General features: G+C 39.7%; 1 protein-coding gene across 1 annotated transcript in view; it reads left to right on the forward strand.

Moving 5' to 3' along the window:
• The window catches only part of NISCH (nischarin), a 1,490,316-nt gene that overhangs the window by 861,712 nt on the left and 603,465 nt on the right, over positions 1–25,139 (forward strand). Inside the window, exon 11 of the mRNA XM_044078886.1 lies at positions 958–1,086. Coding sequence (XP_043934821.1) covers positions 958–1,086 — 129 coding nt within the window. The remainder of the gene's footprint in view (positions 1–957; positions 1,087–25,139) is intronic.

Consider the following 25,139-nt stretch of genomic DNA (forward strand, 5'->3'; position numbering starts at 1 on the left):
GTAAGTGTGATAAGTGACAGAAAAAAGATGAGAGTTATGAATGTGTATGGTGAGAAATTCAGAAGTCCCAGTCATGATTTCCTAAGAATAATGTTGAGGTACATCGTTTTACAACTGAGATGATCTATGAATAGATACAGATTTATAGAAGAAGGTATTTTGTGATTCTGACTGATTTGAAAGTTTGTGGCCTCTGGGAAAAGTGAACTGGATTAGCTTTTAACAAAATGCTGCTCCCTTGTTTAATCTGTAACAAAAGTGGCAGTATGTTTATTTTTTTCAAGTTAGAGTACTTTTGTGAACGTTTTAACCCATTTATCAGGGTGGACTGCGATAGATATAACATTATTTTTTGGAATGACAGGTGCAAAACAAGCAGATCATAAATTATTTTTGTTTCAAAATATAAAGTTTGTTTTCATCTAGAGTACATGTAATTCCTGAGGAGGTAGGTCTGTCTCTAAAGTCCAGGTACATTTTCAAGATGTTAATATCTTTTTAAGGTGCTGCTGCTTGTGAAAAATCATAGCAGACACAAAACTTCCCCTTATAGTAGGCGAGCTCATTGATTTGGGTCGTTTCTGGGTTCTTCATAGTTCTGCTGACCGTGCGTAGTTCACACCTTGCGCTGATTTCTTCTTCCCACCTGGACATCATTCAGTCTCCCTGAGAGATGCAAGTAGGTGAATTAAAAGTGCTCATGCAGCCCTGGGTGTCTACAAGAATGCCTGTGAGTGTTCATGCCTCCTGTAATTATTTCATATCTTGCATCCTTCTGTGTTTCCCCATGACTCTAAATGTGATAAAGCAGGTAATAAAAATGACAGAAAATGTCACAATGCAAGACACGAATTTCACGTACTGAAGCAGGAGTATTGCCATCTGTATAAATTGGTATGTATTACTTCCTAGTCACAAAGTGCTCAAATAATATTTTTCTTGTTTTCTTTTCTTCAGATAGAAGAAATCAAGCATGTAGGAGGATTGCCGTGTTTGGAAAAGATTATTCTGTCCAACAATCCATTGAGCATTATTCCTGATTATAGAACCAAGGTGCTGGTGCAGTTTGGAGACAGGGCCTCTGAGGTATGTTTAATAAGGTGCTTGAATTTTACCCTGCTTGGGAGTACTGTTTTCTGGGTTGTAGCTCTGAAAATTAAGACGGATCAGAAAATTCATGTAAGAACTAATTTTGCCCTGTCCTTTTTTATCAGAACGTCATCTTTTAAAACTCTGTTTTAAAATTTACCTGATGAAATGATTCTCTCAATTTCATTTTCTAACAGTTAGTGGCACTTGTCTTTGATTCTGAAACACTAGTTGGAAATCTGTGACAGCCTTGCACTTCAATTATGCCTAAATGAGATGGGTCACCGCCAGGTACCTAGGCCTTCAGTTATGCCTAAATGAGATGGCTCACCCCCAGGTACCTAGGCCTTCAGTTATGCCTAAATGAGATGGCTCACCCCCAGGTACCTAGGCCTTCAGTTATGCCTAAATGAGATGGCTCACCCCCAGGTACCTAGGCCTTCAGTTATGCCTAAATGAGGTGGCTCACCCTCAGGTACCTAGGCCTTTCATTCCTAAATGAGATGGCTCACCCCCCAGGTTCCTAGGCCTTCAGTTATGCCTAAATGAGATGGCTCACCCCCAGGTACTTAGGCCTTCAGTTATGCCTAAATGAGATGGCTCACCCCCAGGTACTTAGGCCTTCAGTTATGCCTAAATGAGATGGCTCACCCCCAGGTACCTAGGCCTTCAGTTATGCCTAAATGAGATGGCTCACCCCCAGGTACCTAGGCCTTCAGTTATGCCTAAATGAGATGGCTCACCCCCACGTACCTAGGCCTTCAGTTATGCCTAAATGAGATTGCTCACCCCTAGGTCATAGGCCGATGGAGGACCAACATGCATGTTCTGTGTAATGCCGGACAATGATTGCTGTGTTTATATTGTCACTGTGTTCAAAAGCCAAAATAATGGAACATGTAGAAACAGACCTTCACAGCAGAGAGACTATCTCTTTTCTCCCGCAGTCAGCTATTCTCCTACCTGTTGGATCTTAGGCTCGGTCTAGGTAATTGGAAGCTTGCTTATTTCTGCTTTCATCCCTGAGAAATGCCGTATTTTTGCCTCCAGTATTTTTGAGTGCTGCTTTTGTATTTGAACTTACCTCACACCACATCAGAAAAAAATACTGTATGTTTTATTTGGTCTTTCTTTCTGAAAACGTGCTGTCTCTGAATTCTTACCCCCAGTCACTTAGTTGTGAAATTGCGCCCGTTTCATTGTTTGCAAATCTGTTGTGTCAAAAGATTTTTCCATGTTGGTTATTTTAGAGTTCTTTGAAGCATGCAAATGCTTCTGTGATGCCTTTCTCACATTCCTGTAGGGGTTAAATGTTACTGTCATCATACCGGTCAGTTGTCCAGATTTTGCCTCATATTTTTGGTCCATTCCTCATAAAATTTGTGGTTTTCTGGCAAATTACTGAGGACAGAAGTCACTAAATAATGACATACATTTGTATTTTAGACTTTGTTTTTCAGAAAAATGCATGCTAACACAAAAGAGCAGTAGTTAAAATTTTACCCTATTAATATATAGCCAGTAGTTAGTGTGTTCCTTTTTTTACCCCCTTTTTATTTTAGACTTTGTGTAGATTTCTTGCACTTAGAGGTTGCGAGGTATGAGTGACATCCAGAAGTCTTGTGTGTATACTGTCCAGCCCTTTAAAGGAACACTCCACCCTACAACTAAAAAAATATGTTTATTTCAGTCTATCTTTGTTTCCAGACCTATTTTAACACCTAAAATTGACTCTAAATGCTTTATTAGTAATTTTAGCTAGTTTACCACAACATGGCTACCGATGGGGCTTGCTATCTCAACGTGATCTTCTTCTCCTTCAAGCCTTTCTCTTTCCCATAAAGCATTTCAAGTCTCATTTCTGTGACTCATGCCAGACATAAGGAAGTAACAGTGATTTCCCATGCCATTGACATATAATGGGAAATCTGTGACTCATTGTCAGTTTGGTTTCCTTCTGTGTAAAGCCTGCTTCTTTTCTATTGCTAATCACCCTCATTTGTGTTTAGATCAGACCTTGCTTTACAGTATAATTTGAAGTTATCTAGCAGCAGACAGAGTAGTAGCTAGATTGGATGCCTTTGTTCTAAGTGTTCTTTGTAGTCCTTCTTGAATTGAATTGAAAGTCCCTCCTCCTAAACCCCCTAAATGGCCAAAAAAAAAAGGTGGAAACTGCCACTGGGCATCTTTAAGTTTTCACTTTGTCATGCAATTACCATTCTGCTCCTGAACAGGGGATATTGTTGCACTTCCTTCACTCGATATATCAAACTGGCCATTAGCCATCCAGTCGAAAGTAAGTACACAAAGTAGAAAGAAAGTAAGGTAAGAGATGAGCGGCTCCGACTCTGATTAGGGTGCAGCACAACTGACCCAATGTTCGTCGTGAGAGAGGTAGTTAAGGAAAAGTCTAGACATGAAAAAAGAGTCCAGCTAGGCATTCCTAGACCTGGACAAGATGGCAAGATCCCAAAGAAGCTGATTTGGGTAGTCCTGGGATGGCTTGAATTTCTGGAAACATTGTAGAATGAGTGCAGGCTATAGATGAGGACTTAATGACAAAAAGTACAAACATTGTTTGGTCTCACAGAGAGGTCCTCAGTGGGAGTGGGTGTGTATCAAGGTTCAGCTGTCAGCCCACTGCTGTTCATACTGGTGATGCACTACATAAGCAAACATGTGGAAGGGGACAGATCAGCAAAACTGTTGTATACAGGCGATGTGGCAGTACAGACAGAACTTCAGCAAATAGGGGAATAGAATGCAAAATTGAAAGCACATAGGAAGAAACAGAGTGCAGACAAGACAATTGTCATGGCAGCAGGGGGGGATCAGAAGAAGCTAAAAACTGAGAAAGATGGGAAAACAGTGGAACATGTTAGCAGCTTCAGGTTTCTGTGATGGGCAGTTGGTGTGAGGAGAAGGGAAGTCTGAATGAGGAGGTCAAAGGTAAAATCTGAGGGGCTGCAAGCAACTGGCACAAGAGTAACTGGGGTAGTGTTTTACAGAAGAATGCCAAAGAGGCTGAAAGTAAAGTGTACAAAACAGTGGTGTGACCAGTACTACTTTATGGTACCAAATCGTGGGCAGTGAAGACAAAGCAGTTGAGGAAGCTAGAGATGATAGAGATTATGCACCTGAGATGGGTGGTTGAATGCACGTTGTGGGACAGATGAAGTGAGGACTTCTGTAGATGCATTTGTAGACCAGGTCATAGATTACAGTGGCTCAAGCACGTGTGCAAGAAAAGCAGAAGACAGACAGTGAAGATTTGGAAGGGACTGGCAGACTGCAACAGGAAACAAGGATGACCAGTGAAGCAGTGGATGGATTGCATGGAGAAGGCCCTACAACAGTCAGAAATTACCATTGAAGAAGTTGTGAGACAGTGGCATTGAATCGAGAAGGGTAGAGACACTTAATGTCACACCCTGATCCAATGTAAAAACATGGTCGCCCATGATGTGTTGACACTTAAAAATAAAAACTTTTAAATAAAATGAGGCTCCACAGGCTGCTGAGCTGGTAAACCCTCATTGGCCTTTCGGGAATATTCAAAAGGGACTAAACCTGTCAGTTTAGCTCCTTGTTTTCCATCTCCCAGATTTTCCACCAATCAGCTCCCCTGGACCCTCCCACCATTGTCTGTAAGTGGCTTTAAGTAACTAACCTGTTAAATGTAATGTGGTAGAACAAGAACACCTGTCCATCTCTACCTGCTTAACTGAATAAACTACTTGAAACTTTAACACAGTGTCTTTATTCCTCCCACAGGAGGGTATCAGAGAGAGAGAATCTAGATCTGCTAGCTAAAATGATTTGATCTGGACTCTGTGTACTGTTTTTCTTGTTAGTCCTATCACCCTTTAGGTCACAGGTGGGATAGACCTGACTCAATCTTTCTGGATTACCTTTGTTTTCCTTGTAGAAAAGTGGGGAAAAAGGCTAGCTGGATGATGATGTCCTGCCTGTGTTTGGGCCTTATTAAGTAACCCAGTCCGTACTTAAACCCTTCTTAAATCATCCCCACCCCCATTGCCTCCTATCAGTAAGGATTACAGACTTTGTCAGCAGGTCACACTTAAAGTTGTGTTCTTCAGTGCTTGACAGCATTAGGAGATTCATAAAAATGCAGCCAAAGAGATGCTGAGTTTATTATAGAAATGCATGTGAGGCAGGGACTTTTGATCGTGTCTCTGCTGTACAGGATGTGGGGCACGAAAGTTAAATGTTCTGATGTCTTAACATGAATGAGAAAGGTAAGTGTGATAAGTGACAGAAAAAAGATGAGAGTTATGAATGTGTATGGTGAGAAATTCAGAAGTCCCAGTCATGATTTCCTAAGAATAATGTTGAGGTACATCGTTTTACAACTGAGATGATCTATGAATAGATACAGATTTATAGAAGAAGGTATTTTGTGATTCTGACTGATTTGAAAGTTTGTGGCCTCTGGGAAAAGTGAACTGGATTAGCTTTTAACAAAATGCTGCTCCCTTGTTTAATCTGTAACAAAAGTGGCAGTATGTTTATTTTTTTCAAGTTAGAGTACTTTTGTGAACGTTTTAACCCATTTATCAGGGTGGACTGCGATAGATATAACATTATTTTTTGGAATGACAGGTGCAAAACAAGCAGATCATAAATTATTTTTGTTTCAAAATATAAAGTTTGTTTTTTCATCTAGAGTACATGTAATTCCTGAGGAGGTAGGTCTGTCTCTAAAGTCCAGGTACATTTTCAAGATGTTAATATCTTTTTAAGGTGCTGCTGCTTGTGAAAAATCATAGCAGACACAAAACTTCCCCTTATAGTAGGCGAGCTCATTGATTTGGGTCGTTTCTGGGTTCTTCATAGTTCTGCTGACCGTGCGTAGTTCACACCTTGAGCTGATTTCTTCTTCCCACCTGGACATCATTCAGTCTCCCTGAGAGATGCAAGTAGGTGAATTAAAAGTGCTCATGCAGCCCTGGGTGTCTACAAGAATGCCTGTGAGTGTTCATGCCTCCTGTAATTATTTCATATCTTGCATCCTTCTGTGTTTCCCCATGACTCCAAATGTGATAAAGCAGGTAATAAAAATGCCAGAAAATGTCACAATGCAAGACCACAATTTCAATGCTGAAGCAGGAGTATTGCCATCTGTATAAATTGGTATGTATTACTTCCTAGTCACAAAGTGCTCAAATAATATTTTTCTTGTTTTCTTTTCTTCAGATAGAAGAAATCAAGCATGTAGGAGGATTGCCGTGTTTGGAAAAGATTATTCTGTCCAACAATCCATTGAGCATTATTCCTGATTATAGAACCAAGGTGCTGGTGCAGTTTGGAGACAGGGCCTCTGAGGTATGTTTAATAAGGTGCTTGAATTTTACCCTGCTTGGGAGTACTGTTTTCTGGGTTGTAGCTCTGAAAATTAAGACTGATCAGAAAATTCATGTAAGAACTAATTTTGCCCTGTCCTTTTTTATCAGAACGTCATCTTTTAAAACTCTGTTTTAAAATTTACCTGATGAAATGATTCTCTCAATTTCATTTTCTAACAGTTAGTGGCACTTGTCTTTGATTCTGAAACACTAGTTGGAAATCTGTGACAGCCTTGCACTTCAATTATGCCTAAATGAGATGGGTCACCGCCAGGTACCTAGGCCTTCAGTTATGCCTAAATGAGATGGCTCACCCCCAGGTACCTAGGCCTTCAGTTATGCCTAAATGAGATGGCTCACCCCCAGGTACCTAGGCCTTCAGTTATGCCTAAATGAGATGGCTCACCCCCAGGTACTTAGGCCTTCAGTTATGCCTAAATGAGATGGCTCACCCCCAGGTACTTAGGCCTTCAGTTATGCCTAAATGAGATGGCTCACCCCCAGGTACCTAGGCCTTCAGTTATGCCTAAATGAGATGGCTCACCCCCAGGTACCTAGGCCTTCAGTTATGCCTAAATGAGATGGCTCACCCCCACGTACCTAGGCCTTCAGTTATGCCTAAATGAGATTGCTCACCCCTAGGTCATAGGCCGATGGAGGACCAACATGCATGTTCTGTGTAATGCCGGACAATGATTGCTGTGTTTATATTGTCACTGTGTTCAAAAGCCAAAATAATGGAACATGTAGAAACAGACCTTCACAGCAGAGAGACTATCTCTTTTCTCCCGCAGTCAGCTATTCTCCTACCTGTTGGATCTTAGGCTCGGTCTAGGTAATTGGAAGCTTGCTTATTTCTGCTTTCATCCCTGAGAAATGCCGTATTTTTGCCTCCAGTATTTTTGAGTGCTGCTTTTGTATTTGAACTTACCTCACACCACATCAGAAAAAAATACTGTATGTTTTCTTTGGTCTTTCTTTCTGAAAACGTGCTGTCTCTGAATTCTTACCCCCAGTCACTTAGTTGTGAAATTGCGCCCGTTTCATTGTTTGCAAATCTGTTGTGTCAAAAGATTTTTCCATGTTGGTTATTTTAGAGTTCTTTGAAGCATGCAAATGCTTCTGTGATGCCTTTCACACATTCCTGTAGGGGTTAAATGTTACTGTCATCATACCGGTCAGTTGTCCAGATTTTGCCTCATATTTTTGGTCCATTCCTCATAAAATTTGTGGTTTTCTGGCAAATTACTGAGGACAGAAGTCACTAAATAATGACATACATTTGTATTTTAGACTTTGTTTTTCAGAAAAATGCATGCTAACACAAAAGAGCAGTAGTTAAAATTTTACCCTATTAATATATAGCCAGTAGTTAGTGTGTTCCTTTTTTTACCCCCTTTTTATTTTAGACTTTGTGTAGATTTCTTGCACTTAGAGGTTGCGAGGTATGAGTGACATCCAGAAGTCTTGTGTGTATACTGTCCAGCCCTTTAAACAACCAAGAATATAATCAGAGGGTTCATGTAGTCTCGGGGGTGGGTGGGACAATAGCAGCAGACTGGAGAAAAAGCAACTTGTATAAAACCAGTTTATTACATCTAAAAATGTTAAGCTCTTTCGTCCCAGTATGTAGGACTTCATGAGAACAGTTCTATTACACCATTTTCTTAAATACATACATTTAGTTACCAAGTAATTAGATAATTAAACATCTAATCAAGTTTTTTAAAAAAAAAAAAACACCTACAACTTTTCTTAGAAGACATAAAAAACCTAAGCAACACACAAAAACAATTTCTGTTTTTAATAAAAAATTAAGTTCTGAAAAGCTGATTATAAAATAACCAAAAAATAAAAAGCTCTTGTATCACCCTTGATTCAAAGAAATCTCTAAATTTTAACATTAAAATGGCATATCACAACTTGGCAGCCCTCATCTTCAGAACTGTGTAGAAATAGTCATTAAGCCCTGGGGGAGATGTGGCTTCCAATCTGATTGGTCAGACTAATTTCCTGTACTCTGTCCTGGCTTCCGACTGTGCACCTCTGAGATCAGAGGCTTTTTTTTTCAGTATACCAAACCCAACTTTAGTGAAACCATCGTATACCCGGGAGTGTTTGTGCAGAGCATTATTAGTATTTTCCTGTCTAATATCTTAAATATGTTTGTAGATTCTTCTACCCAGTTTACATTCGGTTTTACCAATGTAGGAGGACTGACATGTATTGCAAACTACCATATATATTAAACCTCTTGTATCTCAATTACCTTTCACAAAATTGATTTGGGTACCATAATAATTCCTCCATTTTATTGTCTCTTTGTCGAGAATAAACTGAGAATAGTTACATTTCCCACACTTAGTGGTTCCAGAATGTGGTACCCTTTAGTTTTTCTCTTCCCCTCCTACCTTGTTATTCTCTAAAATACTTTTAATGTTTTTATCAACCTTGTACACAAACTGTGGGGCTTCTCCAACTTTTTTTGTAAATGTCACTATCTATTCTAAGAACAGACCAGTTGTTCCTGATAATGTTCATAACTAATGGACCAATATCATTATATGTTATAGTACTGAATTCATGTAATTATATGTTGCAACAGTGGAAATTACCTGTTCATCGTTCAGTACAGAATTTCCTAATAAAAAAAATATGTTGAGCACCCCTTCGTGTATTACCACTTCAATCTGTATATCAGTGACTAAATCACTAGGGTATTCCCTTTCCAAAAACATCCCAGACATAATGTTCCACTCTGACCTAAAGTCATCCTCTTTAGAAACCATTTTGGCTGCTCTGATAAATTGTCCCTTAACTAAATTCTTCTTGCAGTACAATAAATGACAACTTCTGTAGTGCAGGTATAACAACTGAAACATTTACCTTTTCTATAAATAGATGAAACAAAGGTATCACCCTGAACCGCTAAGTTTACTTCTAAAAAATGTGAAGACCGAAAAGAATATTTGTATGTAAATCTTTAAAAAATGAGTAGTCTCTGCTATATAATCCAAAAAAACAGATCTTTAACTTTTGCATCGTCTTTCCATATAGTAAGTGTGTAATCCAGGTATCTGCAATGCAGGTTCCACCATTGTTGGTAGGGGATCACAAAACATTGGCCTTTTCCCACGTCAGCATAATTAGGTTAGCATAAATGTGGACACAAGCTGCCCCCATAATAACCCCTTTAACCTGTCTGTAAAATTCCCCCTCAAAGAACAAGTTATTCTCCAAAGCTATCTCCATCAAATCCGTAATGAGGCTCACTTCTTTGGCATCCAAAAGCTGGTAAAGTTCCCGCTCAAAGAACAAAAAATTGTTCTGCAAAACCATCTCCATCAAAATCCTTAAGTCTCACTTTTTGCCATCCAAAAGCTGGAAATTAATAATTACCTCCTGGAAATATTTCAAACCAACATCATGTGGTAAAAGATCAATAACATTGACAGTGAATAAACTAATACTTTTGTGACACCCGTGCCCTGGCCCAGTAATGAAGGAGCCTCATTCCTCACCACTAACACCAGAGAGGGCGTCTCATATACGAGGAAAGGATAACAAATACAGCAAGGTGCAATTTCTCTTGGCAAACAGAGATCATAGTCAGTCTGGGGCTGGTCGCTTCCTTGCTCTCCAGGTCCCCAATAAGACTCCCCACTGGCACAGCTATAGGGTCCAGATCTCAACCTCGTGGGAAAGCTAAAACCTCTAGCACCCCCTCTGTCCAACAAGTGCTTTGTGTCACTGCCCAAGTAGCTGACACACACACACACACACACACACACACACACACACACACACACACACACACGCTTTTTGAGATAAGAGTTTATACAACCACACAGACACTCCTGGGGAAGGGTGGCACAGGTTCTTTAGCTGTGCCCCTTTCTCCCAGACTATATGGTAGTATCAGCTGCCACCACCCACTAAAGTTTATCAGCTACTCAAAGGCCCTTAAAAGAATGTCCAATTATTATTGTGCAATATAATTATCCAATTGGTAGTATGATTAAACAGTCTTAAGGCTTATTAGAGTGAGTTGGTACAGGGGCGGCCACAGTGGTGCAGTGGTTAGCATTGTCACCTCACAGCAAGAGGTTCTCCAGTTCGATTCTCAGCTGGGGTGCCTTCTGTGTGGAATCTGCATGTCCTCCCTGTGGTCGCGTGGGTTTCCTCCGCGTGCTCCGATTTCCTCCCACATCCCAAAGACATGCTGCAGGTGGATTGGACACACTAAATTGGCCCTAGGTGTGAGTAGGTATGAGTGTGTGCCTTCTGCGGAAGGTTGGGCGCTGGGATGGCAACTCGACACTGTAAAACTTAACTGCCAATCATGAGTGGACAGGTGATCCGCTGTGGTGACCCCTTACCGGGAAAAGCCAGAAGAAGAAGAAGAAGAGTGACTTGGTACAGGATCCTTATATACATGCAATGTACTCTAAGAGCTTAACTTATCTCCACACAAACCAGACACAGTTAAAATGTTTTAAAATATTTAATAATAAACAATTAAAACCACAAGACAATACTTTCCACTACACAGTCAGTGCTAGTCAAGAGTTCAGAGATCGCACAGAAATACTTAAAATAATTCAGTAGTACAGTTCTGACATCACAGAAAAACACTAGTTTCTAGTTTCTAGCTATCTCCAAAAGAAAACACAAGTCTAAGATAACTTACATGTGAGCAAGAGGCAGTGCTGTGAGTGGATGATCACGACAAAAATGCTTAATGCCTTCTGATTCTTTCTGTTTAAATAGAAACTGCAGTTCTGATCAATATTACATCATTTCTTTTACACTTTCCTGGTGTTCCCAAGCCAACAGAAAATGCATCTACATTCTTTTACACCTCCTTTTGTTATTTTGCAGCTGGTCAGGAGCAGAGCAATAAAAATACGTTTGCATGTTTAAATTTAGCAATTTAACTCTTGCTTAAAACAATAGAAAGAATTTCTTCATCTAGACTTTTCTGAACCAGTGTCTATTTCAGTGGGTCACCACATGCTTTACTTTGGTCAGTAGAGTGCACCATTGTCACATTTATTTACAGTTCCACATGTAACAGTATTTCTTTACATTTAAGACAACAAGCCTGTAGTTTACATTAATATTTACAAATGATAGAATTTGATAATTCTATCTGGCTAGGCTGGCAACCTTCACCCTTCTCTACCAGTCTTCACAACTTTCGTCATGCAATTCGGGATTCATTTTCCTCAAAAAATTCCATAAATTTTTAAGAACACGAAGGCATTTACTCAGGATGTTCTTCATTTTCCTTTCAGTACAAACAGCCCGGGGTTGTCTTGATGCATTTAATCTGTAAGGGGGATATACCATATGTTTGAGTTTTAGGTATTACAAACAAGGCTGGAATCAAGGGGGTGTTCGATAAAAAGTTCGTTGTATCTAATGTTATCAAGCCCTGGGCCAAAGCTTCTTGTAGGTGTAAATCAAATTTTCTGTAAGAATATTAATTTTGTTTCTGGAAATTGGTGTGTAAATGTAGTATCATCCTGTAACATCAAAAATCTTATGAACATAGTCTGGGTGTATATCACTTCAGCTAAGTGACGGTTCAGTGAATGGCATTTCATCGGAAATGTCATTCATCGAAATCTGCTCTTGGGGGCTGCACCCCCACCCCCTGCTAATTTTATTTACCAACTCTGAGATTGCACTACAGTGTGGAAAGGGGAAATTTCCCGATCCTCACTGTACCGCAATCTCAGTTTAAACATTCCTGTTGATGTAAGCAAACTGAAAATGCCTTTCGCTGAAGCGATATAGACCCCTTAGTATATCTGGCTAGCTATTAGAAACCCTCCACCTTTATCTGGCTTCATGATTCTGAGAGAGTTGTCCTGGGTTAAAGTATCCAAATGTTTACGCTCTTCCTGTGTTAAACTGAAAAAAAGCTTTTTTTGTTTCTCTTTAAAAATTGAGTAGAAGTCGTTCTCACAAGCTTTCTCAACAAGTGAGATGGTCTTATTTAAAGGAGTGTTGTGCAGCTTCTTTTTCTAAAAATGTTAGTATTTAATAAGCCACTTGCATTAGTGTTTAACAAAGATTAGTTTAATTTTCTAACGTATAATTTTAAATCCAATAAAACATCAGAAGTATTGGTCCTTCTCATGGGAACAAATTTAAATCTCTTCTCGAAGGGGGTAAAGACATTTTTATCAGTTGTCAAATTACTATAATTAAAAATATGAAATTCTTTGTGTTAAAATTCTGACTTTGTGTGTGTGAAAAATGTGTTCAGATGCATTTAATATCTCTCTTTCCAGATGCATTTAATAGCTTCCTTTACGGATGCATTTAATAGCTCCCTTGCCAGATGCATTTAATAGCTCCCTTGCCAGGTATATTCCCTTCTCCCTGTTTGTTTCCCCTGGCTTGTGGTTTCTCTCCTATCCTCCCCGACCTATGTGACTGTTGGTCATTTCATAAGAGTGCCTATCAGAGGGTAAGATGGGCTGCAGTGAGTATGTGCTCCTCAACCTCTCAGACTTCCTCGGGAGCAGAGGGAATCCTAAAGGGTCCAAACCATATTCAACTGACCTGAATGGTTACTCCCACCCATAACTGTAATACCCTCATTTATTGGGTGGTCGAGACCTGAATTAGTGTCTGAAATATGCAAATCAACTACCTCCCTCAAACTTGTGTAGCTTTTTTTTAAAAGCCTTAAGGGGGTATGCTGTCCCTTCCATATATTCTCTTTCATCCCTTAACTTCTTGTGTTCTCTGTTCCTCATTGGACGTGTTCTTCAACTTACTTTAAATACATTATCATAAAAATTCTTGTGAAAATCAAAGAGAAAATCCTGTAGAATGGAATCGTTTAACACTTCAACTTTATCTAACAATCTGGTGATTCTGGAAACTTTAAATTTAATAATAAACTTCAATAACTCTTTACCTTGTCTGTCAAACATATGTACACGATAACAATATTCAGTAGAATCTTTGGAAACTCCAAAGAGAAATCTAAAAAGTCTCCAACCTTTTTGGATTAATAAATTGGTTTTATATGTGTGTGTGTGTGTGTGTGTGTGTGTGTGTGTGTGTGTGTGTGTGTATATACATATACACGTGTGTATGTATATATATATATATATATATATATATATATATATATATATATAGAGAGAGAGAGAGATAGCAGTTTGCAATACATGTCACTCATTCTGTGTTAAAAAAACAAATGTAAACTGGGGAGGAGGTTTTATGAAGATATTTATGATATTTTGAAGATGAGCCTGTCAAGTTGTGATATGTTGTTTTATTTATTTTAGCATTTAGAGAATTATTTGAATCGAGTGATTTCATTTTTTTTTTGTTTTGTTTTTTTTTAGATATTTTATAATGAGTTTTCTAGAACTTGAGTTTTTAGTTGTAACACAAATAGTTTTTGTGTTGATTAGGTTTTTTATGTCTTCTAAGAAAGTTGTTTGCATTTCTTTAACAAACATGATTAGATGTTTAATTATTTAATTACTTGGTAAATAATCTCTATAGTTAAGAAGATGGTGATGTAATAGAATTGTTCTGATGAAGTCCTATATATTGGGATGAAAGTACTTAACATTTTTGCATGTAATAGACTGTTTGTATACAAATTTTTTTCTGAAACTACATGAACCCTCTGATAGGTATGATGGTCATACTTCAGGGGGGGGTCTATATTAAATCCTCGAAGAGACGTTCCATCGAACGCCTCTTCATTGACATGTAGTCAGCGAGGTCGCTAAACTGCGAACATTCAAAACAGCAATTTCTTTCCCTGGGAAAGAAATTGCTTGCCCTCAAAACACACACATACACCACTTAAACATAAAGTGGGGGGCTGCACCCCCCCACACCACCCCCAACTAAATATACCAACTCCGAGATCGCACTACAGTGGAGAAAACGGCAAAGTAATAAGGATGGGCAAGTGATTTCTTTCCCAGGGAAAGAAATCACTGATTTAAACGTTCGCGGTTTAGTGACTTCACTGACTACATGTCGATGAGGAGGCGTTCAACGGAATGCCTATTTGAGAATGTGATATAGACCCACTTCAGGGTAACATTTGGAGTGGATGTATATAAACTGTCTTTAGTCTCTTCAGTACTTTTTCTGATTTTTCAGTTCTTTTATCTGCAATCTTGTTGGAATCACCAGCACATTGTAAGTTTCACATTGCTGTAGAAAGGATAGTGGTAACCACGCTTTTCATGTCTGTTTGTCGATTAAAACAGTTGAATGAAGAAATGTCATTGTAATTATATTTGTATTTCGACTGAGTTTAATACGGCTGACCCACATCTTACTTTTACTCTTTCTGTCTTCAGTCCATTGTGAGTATGTGTTGATTTAGGTAGGTGGGAGTGAGCAGCTGAGCCTTGCCTGTCCTGAGTCAAGGAGGTGGGGCTTGCTGCAATAGCAGCAATAGGAGCCTGGCTAGCTTTGCACTACAAATAGCATTCTTTTTGGTTGGGAGGCTGTGGATGCACGGCAGTTACCTCCCGAAGGCAGACATTGTGAAGACTGCAAGGCTGCTACAGGGTGGTGGTTAGTGCGCATTATCAGCAGAAGCAGGATGCTGCATCAGTGTCCTTGATGTCCTCACCTCCCCCTGTCATGGGTTGGGGTGAGCCTGAGAGAGGCTAAGGCACATCCAGTGTTACCGTGGATCTAGTCAGTTACAGATGGCTGTCAATTCTGTCCTATGCTTGTCGTTAAAAGATGTATCAGAAGAGAATTTAGAAGTTTTTATAAAAGAATGAGGTCAGATGTTTTGCCTTTACCTCTGAGTCACCACCTTTGTTTTCCAAGTACTGCAAGGAAAGGTAAAAACTTACTTCCAAAACTGAATAAAGGTCAGTGAGTGAACTTGGCAAAACTCAACCAAGTAATCCCATGTACCATATACGTGCACTTGCACAGTTGACATTTGGTCTGACAGCCATGTAGTCATGGATTTGATGCAACTCAGCCTTTGTCTGACCACTGTAAACCTTGAGCAAGCCACTTAAGCAGACTGTGCCGAGTGCATCGTCACACCTAAAAAGCAGCACTGGTGTAGTTAAACTGAAAGTCTGAGGCTAAATCTGTTAAATTGATCCCCTTCCCCTTAAATCTTTAAGGAAGGAGGTAGGGGAAATATAGGTATGTGAGTCCGAAATTGAAGAAAGTGTCCCTTCCTCCTTTTGGCTACTGTGAACTGGCACCACAAGCAGTACTACTGTCAGTAGAGATGTTTGCTGTGGGCCTTGTCTCTGTAATGTCTGTCAGGTTCTCAGCTGTGGGCCTTGTCTCTCTAATGTCGGTCAGGTTCTCAGCTGTGTGCCTTGTCTCTGTAATGTCAGTCAGGTTCTCAGCTGTGGGCCTTGTCTCTGTAATGTCGGTCAGGTTCTCAGCTGTGGGCCTTCTCTGTAATGTCGGTCAGGTTCTCAGCTGTGGGCCTTGTCTCTGTAATGTCGGTCAGGTTCTCAGCTGTGGGCCTTGTCTCTGTAATGTCAGTCAGGTTCTCAGCTGTGGGCCTTGTCTCTGTAATGTCGGTCAGGTTCTCAGCTGTGGGCCATGTCTCTGTAATGTCGGTCAGGTTCTCAGCTGAAGAGGTACGAGTGTAAAGCTCCAGAAAGGTAACTTATCGGTGGGCTTGTATACCGTCATCAGTAAAGTATAATAGAGATTACCAAAAGTAATGTCTGACTGATTTTTTGTAACTTGCGAGGCAGCTTCTGTAACATATATGGGTCGCTATCTTTATAACTGAATCAGCATAAGTTAAACATGAATTTTATTTTCAAGCTTCTGCTAACCTGGACAAATAAAGTAACAGTGTTTTTAGTAATAACTGCAGGATTAATATTATATAAACCATAACAAGTTAGAGTCCCCTGATTAATAGCTGTTTTGTATATTAGCTATTTTATATACATGTTCACTATGTTACCCTTTAATAGTCTGGGGGGTGTAATGGTGGTGATGCTAACTGCTAAAGCCTAAATAAAAAAGTTGTTTCTTGCAAGCCTTCTTGATACTAGAAAGTATTGCTACCTGCACTGTCACTGAAACATGGTTCCACTGTAGTGATAACCCATACTGGGTATTAATGCCCACCATCCATTCAGACACACACATGGGAATGAGTGGTTACAGGCAGTGGTGTATCTGTAGTCATAAGAAATCCCACCGTGGCAAGACGATGACCATGAACTTCTCAACATCATGGTTACTGTCTGTAATAATTCTTAACCATATTCTAGCAAACTATCTCAACATCGTGGTGACTGTCAGTAATAATTCTTAGCCATATCCTAGGAAACTACAGGAGTTCCTGTGTGTCATCTAAAACCCATGAGGCATACTTAACCAGAATCCCTCCCCAGTGAACCTCATAGCATTTTAGGGGACTTCCACTGCCCATATATAGATTAGGAAACCTACAGAACTACAAGTAAGTATGCACAGGACTCCTAGATTTCATAATTACGAGCCCTTTTGACCAGTTAGTGCACTTCCTAACCAGGGGCTAGAGAACCAGTTAAAATACATGCCCCATCCAGGGTCTTAACTGTACTGGATCTGTTCCTCACAAAGATGACCCATAACTGCTCTACACCTGTAGTTGCCCATCACTGGGCAGATTTGACCAGTTTAGTAGTATTCACCACGAGGGTAAAACCACATTTGTCCTCAAACCATACTGTACTTAACAGATTTATCAGAGGCTAATGTACTGTAGCTAGCTGATGACCTGATGTGATTTAAACAACCTCCCCATGCTCTCTTAACAAGCACCGTTGTGTTCTTTTGCAGTTTGCAGTGCAGTGCTTGCATAGGAATGTTAATTCCCATCCAACACAAGTACAGTACTATGTTTAGGATTAATTACCTGTGGTGGAGTCCTAGTATTTTTGTACTAGAGTTAAGTGCACAAAACAGCAGGGAAGCCATTTGGGAGGCTGAGGTTCAACAGACTTTGTGAGAGTGCTTAGTGCAGACAAGAAAACTACCAGGCACACTGCTGTATCCACTATTAAACTGAATACCTCTAGCTCCAGAAGTGAATTCAGAAGGTTAAACAAGGAACTAAAGTATAAACTCATAATTTGAAAATCAGCCCTTCTGTGGAGGTCAACCACAAAGCCTTTTTTTCATTGCATTAGAAACCTTAGAATTGATACCTAACGCTAAACTGAACTGATATGTAAAAATAACACTACACCTCTGAGAACGTAGTCAACATAGTAGCAGGTTAAGTGTAGCTCGGTGGACCCGAACACTTCTACCCATGTGCCATCATGTCTGTGTCTTCCTCTTGTACAGATATCCTTGGAACAGGTCGTAAGAGCACTTTCCAAAGCCAAGTCTTACAGTTCGCGGAAGATTAAGGCTACGAGTTGTTAACCTGTTTCCTGTGATACAAAGTTTGATTCCTTCAACCTCCATTTGTTTACTGTGCGACTCTGAGCACGTCAGTTAATCTGACAGTACTCTGGTGCAGCCGTGGAAATTCATCTGTGCTCCTCTATGGTCTCCAGGACTGCATGCATCCCTAGTAGCTACCTGTGAGCCTATGAACAAGAACATTAGTGGGTGCATACAGTGGACCTGGCTGCTTTCTTGTCGGCACTAAGCAGATTTACAAACTTGTTATTACCATCTCTTCAACCTCAGCATCTGAACTGAGTTCATGTTAGAGATACGGAGAAGTCTGTGGTCATCCCCCTCCACAAATATGGACTGACCACTGATCCCAACTACAGACCAAATAAGTATTATCAGCCTTCTTTGCAAAGCAGTGAAGTACATCATTATGGAACTTATAATCAGTAATATTGACAACCTGCAGTCCCTGGATCCAGACCAGCTTGAGTTTCTATAAGGCGAAAATTAGATTTCCTTGAAAGAAGGAAATCGATGCACACAAAAGAGGGAAACCCATGCACACAACTTACCTTAATCTGGCAGTGGCCTTTGATACTATTCCACATTTTGGCATAGTCTACAAACTGTTCATATTAAATGCGTACCCTTATGTAACTCAATGGATAGCAAACTGGCTCACTGACAAATCCAGTGTATCGATATAGAGGGCATGCCCTCATCTAAGAGGCTCACTCCTAGTAGGGTCCTCCACGGACTAGTACTAGGAAAAGTGGCAGTGAATAGAGAGAGATGGTGACCATTGATGCAACACCCCGACCCTTTGTAGAAAAACGGGGAAAAGAGGTTGAAAGTAAATTAAAATGTACTACTAAATTCAATTTTCTGCTTTATTATTAAACAACAGGCTTAAGTTGATGTTGCAGGAATTGCTTTGATGAACCAAACAAAAAAAAAAAAACTGTCAATGCATTTAATTAATTACATATTTACATATTAGAAATAGTGGCTGTACATTATGAAGCATGAATGTTATTCATGGTCATTCATGCAAACTTTGAATTCTGTGATACTCATCCTAGTATTCACGGTTACATTCCTCACATTTGTGGTGCCTGTTTTGTGCAGGTAGCCAGTGGCCAGCCTGACTTCCAAAGCTTTACCTTCCCCCTTGGCTTTGGCTGATGCCCTACCCACCATGGCATAGATATGTCCATGGAACAAAAGATGCCTTACCCAATGCCATACCATCAAGGCATAGATATGTTGATGATACAAAGGATGCCTTGGATGATGCCCAAGTCATAAATGTGTCAGTAGTGTAAAAGGTGCCTTGGCCGATGCCCCACCACTAGGGCATAGATACATCTGTGGTATAAAGGATGCCTTGGGTGATTCCCTACCATCCTGGCATAGATATGTTGGTGGTACAGATGGAAAGTTATTGTGAGTACATAACTTCTTTTTACAAAACACCTTCAGACTCATTTGCTGCAGTGACAGTAACCCCTACAGGTAGATGATGAATTCAAGGAGTGTTGAATAAAGCAAGCAGGTTAAATGCAATGGCAGCCAAATAAATTTACTGAAGACAGTCTCCCCGAAGAATAAAGAATGCTTAATTCAGTCATGGAGTTAAAACTGTATGGGACACTATCCAACTATACTGAAGCTCCTTCACATTTAAAATACAAAGATGGGCAGAATACCATTTTACCACTAGTTATCTTTAGAATCCCTCCCTAACTGTAGTAATGCCAAACTGAACACAGTGCACTATAAATTAACTGCTCAGTAAGAGTGATGAAGCAACCAACTGCATGGTTTTGAAAAGAAGTTATAACTATGTATAATGTACACAGAGAAAATTGTATGAATTCTTCAGTTTCAGGGTACATTACAACTCAGTAATTGAGATAATGCCACTTCACCATTACTGAACTACATCAACCCATCACACACACCTAAACTGAAAGTAAAATCACCTATATCACCATTACTTCATATGTACTAACTTCAAGACTGCACTGCAATGTGGAAATACTTTCAAGTGTGTGTGTAATATATAGTTACAGTTCACTTTATTGAATTCCCTAACGCCAAGTAGGTGAACCGGGTTGTCTTTTTTTATTGAAAATGTGATTTTGAATGCTGAAAATGTCGATGTGGGGAACATCTACTTGCCATATGGTATACAAAGTTTGCATGTGTGCAGGTGAGAATTTGTTTACTAATGCCCAAACTTTTGGATATACTGAAAGTTTCAGCATTAGTTGGTACATGTGTGTGTGCAGGATAGAGTTGGCGTAAGCGATAGAGAAGGGGATAGGTTTGGTCAAAGTTGGTTATGTGATGTCTTCTGTGTCTATATGTATGTATGTGTGTATCCATATGTATGTGTGTCTGTGCCTGTATATGTGTGTGTGTATGTATGTATATACATATGCACGCACACATACACATATATATATATATATATATATATATATATATATATATATATATATATATACAGATCTAGGAGCTTTGCTCGACTGAGCAAATGACCGGTCGGGCATACTTACGCAAAAGTGCTTTTCACCAAAGAAGCACTTTGCGTAAGTATGACTGTTGCTGAAGCTGTACTACGGTGCGGGTAAGGGAAATTTCCCTTTTCTCCACTGTAGCGTGGTTTCGGAGGGAGAATATTAAAGTAGGGGGGTGCAGGGGGTTGAAGCCCCCCTGCTAAAATGTAAATGTAGTGTTTTTTTTTTTTTTTTTTGTCACACTCTTTAACGAAAGTTAGTGTGTTTGGGTTTTATGGATTCGGACGTTTGCTCAGTCGAGCAAACATCCTAGATCCATATATATATATATATATATATATATATATATATATATATATATATATATATATATATAGATATATATATATAGATATATATATATATAGATATATGGGTTCCCTTTAAATCATCGAATGTTCAGAACATCGAAGTTCTGATCATTGAGATCAGAACATCGATGTTCAGAACATCAAAGGTTTAAAGTGGATGTGCCAGGTAAGTGACATTGTGGAATGTTGGGTATGTATAACGGGCAGCAAGGTGCCCCGCATGTTGTGTGTGTGCCATCTGAGTGTTGGCATTGCAGGTAGGGTACAGGAAATCTCCCGTTTAGCACTACCGCATATAGCAGTAAATGGGAGATTTCCCTTACCCCACTGTAGTGCGAGCTTGGAGTTGGAATATTAAAGTGGGGGTGGTGTGGGGGGTGCAGGGGGGGGTGAAGCCCCCCTCCATAACATAGTGTTTGTGATTTTTTTTTTTTACGGTTCATTTTGAATTTTCGATGTTCTGAACATTGATGTTCTGTTCTAGATGATCAGAAGGTCGATGTTCTGAACATTCGATGATTCAAAGTGAATCCATATGTACATATGCGTGTGTGTGTATATATATAGATATATAGATATATATATATATATATATATATAGATATATAGATATATATCAAAACTTATTTATCTATGTTTGTTTTGTGAAGTGGATTTGTTAGGAAAGGGTAAGGGTTTTTCATTCAATAGTGGCAGAATTAAGGTTAACCCAGGTGAATAAGGTAGTACTGGGTCAGTATAGGACGTCTTCAAGAAGTGAAGTGGATATGTTCGGAAAGGGTAAGGGTTTTTCATTCAATAGTGGCAGAATTAAGGTTAACCCAGGTGAATAAGGTAGTACTGGGTCAGTATAGGATGTCTTCAAGAAGCTTCAGTGACAGAGCGTTACTCTGCTATATCTCAGTAAAGTGGCACTTCAGGTCTTGAAGAAATTTCAGGAGATTTCACGTCAACAGCACTGAGGCCTGTCTGAACTGTCATTTCATACTCAATTTCCCAGGGCTTACGTAATAAAGAAATTCAGCCTACCAAAACAAGTTTTGCTGCTCCTTCTGAAGGTTGATGACCTAAAGAATCAGAGGTGCAACTCAAGAGGATGCTCATCCTTCTACAAGATTTTGTTGCGTTTTGGGGGACCAACAACATACTGATATCAAAAGTGAATAAGAACCATAGCTTACACACCCAGCAATTTTGAACTTCCCCTTTTTTGACGGAACAAAAAAGTATTAAAAGCAGTCTGGTTTGCATAATCTAGGAGGGACTGAGTGCAGATATAACTTGCATGCTGTTAAACTGTTCTGTGGGCTTTTTTTAATGTAGCTGTACAGTGTCCACTAACTTTCTGTGCTGTCACTTAGCAATTGTGATGACAGCATACTCCTCAAACAAGCAACACGTATGAATTGTACTGAATGTAGAATCACAGAAGATTAGCAAACATCTTCCATTTTATCTGATCTAAGTTGCTGTTATGTCTGTATAATCCCATCTTAAAATAGCCACTCCTGTTGATTTTCTCGTTCACAAAATTAAACAGATGACTCTCACCTTTTCCCTAAACTGTTGCACTTCTTATAATAGCAAGTGGCAAGTTATATTCCTAAATTGTTTCTCTGTAACATATACTGCATAATACATGAAGTACTTCTCCCTTTGTCACACTCAGTTCACTACAGTCAGAGAAAAAGTGTAGTTTGAGAGTTCCCACTGCCATTTATTCAAACCCTTTGCCTTTCAGATTGAATTACTGTCTTGAACATCGGTGAGCATCCTTCTCGCACATTGTTTAACACACTAAATCTTTTAGCGAGATTTCCCGTAAGTAACAGGTTGAGATTCATGTTATCTTTGAAAAAGCACCAGTGTGTTCTTTGCCTTCAACATAATCAATGTCTCCCACAGCTAATCATACTTTACATTATCGAAAGCTTTGAGATGATATATGCAACTGACCTACCCCAAACTTACTGTGTATTGGTAGTGCAACTGACCTACCCCAAACTTACTGTGTATTGGTAATGCAACTGACCTATCCAAACTTACAACCTACCCAAACTTACTGTGTATTGGTAGTGCAACTGACCTACCCCAAACTTACTGTGTATTGGTAGTGCAACTGACCTACCCCAAACTTACTGTGTATTGGTAATGCATACAGTCTCCCTCAAAATAGTCATATTTGTCCAGTGCTCTTACCTTCCCTGAGACAAAAATTAACTTTTTCCAAAACCACCCCTGTCATGCATTTAAATGTCAAACCTTCATTAAAATCTTATCACAAATTAACATAGATAGAGGCCTATTTCACTCCTTTTCCAAGTAAATCTTCCAAAATCAGTAGTAGTGTTTTCTTCATGAATATTCTCCACCAGTCACCAAACAAAATACATATGATAGTGTATAGCAGAAACTCCTTTGCCCTGACACTCAAAGCTTTGTAAAACCCATACTCTGTTCTGTCCATTCTAGAAACTTCTCCTCCCTCACCTGTTTTAAAACTTGATCTTACTCTGTCTTACAAGTGTTTTATTTTAATTGCTCTAGTACCCGATCAAAAGGCTAAAATCTAATATGTGACATTAACAAAACCTGCTAGAGAGACAGGTTCGTCTCCCAGAGGCTGCCCCATCTCTGGAATAGACTCTCCATACACGTCAAGCAAAGCACTTCGCTGACCCTCTTTGAGCGCAACCTTGAGTGGATGGGCAACCACAAATTTGTCCCGGGAGTTCCACCTGTGTCTGTCATTGACAGGGCTGACAGGTGCTGATTGTGGTTTCTTTTCAGGGGATAAACTCTTGGCTAGGTTTGTAAGGGCCCAGAGCCATTAGCCTAATAATTTCCTGTGATCCTATAAGAACTTATTCTACCTTCCATCACCTCACCAGTATTTGTCCTTGTAACTTTCCATATATCTTAACACAGACTTTGTAATATCTGCTTAAGTGCAAACATATTTTCATCAGTCTCTTAGGAACTTGTCAAGCCAGCATTCATCGCCCTGGTAAAGAGGAGGAAATATAGTTGACAGTGGGAAGTGTTGACTTTAACCTAAATTGCATATTTTTTGCTACTGGGGGCTTCACTCTACGCCACTAACCACAATCTGTTTAAGTATATTAACCCTTAAGGTTGTACAGTCTTGAGGGATAAGGGACGATTTTCTGCCCTGTCAACAAATTAAATTCTGATTTTGCTACAAAACAGGGGTTTATTTAAATACTGTTGACAAATCTAACTACGAGTGAACCTAGTATAAAATGAACCGTGTGTCCCCTTTTCCTCACCTTATATCCTAGCAGGGTCTGCCAGGAATTAAAAATTCTTCTGGACTTATCCCATAACCTGCAGGGGCCAGTAGTGGAATCTAATGATGTCCTGGGGGAGGGTCTCAGCAGCCCACATTCTGATTGGTTGGATTTTTTTTTGGTTTTGTACCCTACGTACTTTCCCCACTCCCTCTCCCAAATTTCCTGATCTTGTCTGAGGATGACTCTTTGGACCATGCCTTCGCTTAGGGAGTGTCCTCGGTGAGCCCCTCCTTCCCAGAATGAGCCTTTCCCCACCATCCCTCCCTCCAAGCACCTCGGCTGCCTGAGAAGCTAACTTAACCCACATTACCTGGGCTGTAGTTAGGGCTTTATCTCTGTATGTGGTGCTGACTGTATTTAATTAGGTTTGTTAACCAGGGTGGAAAACTGATCCACATGGAACTTTTTCAGACTCTGCTTTGGAACTGCCTAGGCAAGTTACATGCTTAGAGTTGCATATAGGCAAATTGAGGCTGAGTGAATCAAACCCTGAGCTACAGGATGTAGGTCAACAGCTCAGACAGTTAACATCTCATAGCCTTAATTCTGTGAGCCAGACGTAAGCAAAGACTGTAGGACTTCAACTCTGGGCCCCATGGTGCCGAAGTTCTTGCATAGCCACTAAGATATAACATACACCTTCTGTGTTACAGTCCTTCTTTTAGCATCTTCATTCATTAAAGGGAAAACTTCATCCCTTTTTCCCCATACTATAGACCTTTGTTTTCATAACCAAAGTTTTGTTTTTTCCTTATGCTTATGAGTACAGTTCCCTCTCAAGCTTGTACAAGGCCCCCTATTTTCGTTCTTAAAACAAGTGAAAAGCATCCATCTTTTTTAGTTGTCCACTGTTATCAAGTGCTGCTTTGTTTCATAAAATCTGTACTCCCAAACCAGCAGTCCTTTAAATGCTGTCTGGCATCGTATTTCATGTGTCATATTTAAAGGGACAGTCCCAGGGATTTGTTGTGTTGATTCAGCCTTTGTTTACATTTCAGGTTTGCCTTTCTGAGCATGCTCACCTTTGGCTAAGGGGGGTGTGGGGGAAGAGTGTCTGAAGGAAGTTTCAAAGGTGTTACCAAATTCCGTCTCAAATTG

Source organism: Protopterus annectens, chromosome 7.part1 (assembly GCF_019279795.1).
Source record: "Protopterus annectens isolate FY-2018-M chromosome 7.part1, PAN1.0, whole genome shotgun sequence".
NCBI classification, from domain to species: Eukaryota; Metazoa; Chordata; order Ceratodontiformes; family Protopteridae; genus Protopterus; species Protopterus annectens.